This window comes from Penaeus monodon, chromosome 32 (genome assembly GCF_015228065.2).
Source record: "Penaeus monodon isolate SGIC_2016 chromosome 32, NSTDA_Pmon_1, whole genome shotgun sequence".
NCBI lineage: Eukaryota > Metazoa > Arthropoda > Malacostraca > Decapoda > Penaeidae > Penaeus > Penaeus monodon.
Window position 1 is genome coordinate 33911255 of NC_051417.1, and position 295 is coordinate 33911549.

Below are 295 nucleotides of genomic sequence, written 5' to 3' on the forward strand. Positions count from 1 at the left end.
GTCCCCTTCTCCACAACTCTGGGAATATTCAGGAAGTTCAGATTACCTGTTATTTCCCCGTCTTTTCCCTGAGAGACGCAGCAGACCTGTTCCTGCCCCAACAGGCCTGTATCCAGTCGCGCTACCTGCTAAAAAGAGATGTCACAGCAGTATATAAAGGGCTCTCACTTCCTGCAAGACACTACCAGAGACCTTTTCTTATTAAACGCATTCAACAGCACGGGAAATATGAAGTGTGTAAGTATCTGTAATTATTCTATCAGACCATGTAATTGTTGTTCGGACACACACATCC

The 295-nt window shown here is 45.1% G+C and overlaps 1 protein-coding gene across 1 annotated transcript in view; it reads left to right on the plus strand.

The window, feature by feature from the left end:
• Positions 1–162: 162 nt before the first annotated feature.
• The window catches only part of LOC119593330 (prismalin-14-like), a 798-nt gene continuing 665 nt past the window's right edge, over positions 163–295 (plus strand). Inside the window, exon 1 of the mRNA XM_037942259.1 lies at positions 163–237. Within this exon, the coding sequence (XP_037798187.1) occupies positions 229–237 (9 nt within the window). The 5' untranslated portion in view covers positions 163–228. The remainder of the gene's footprint in view (positions 238–295) is intronic.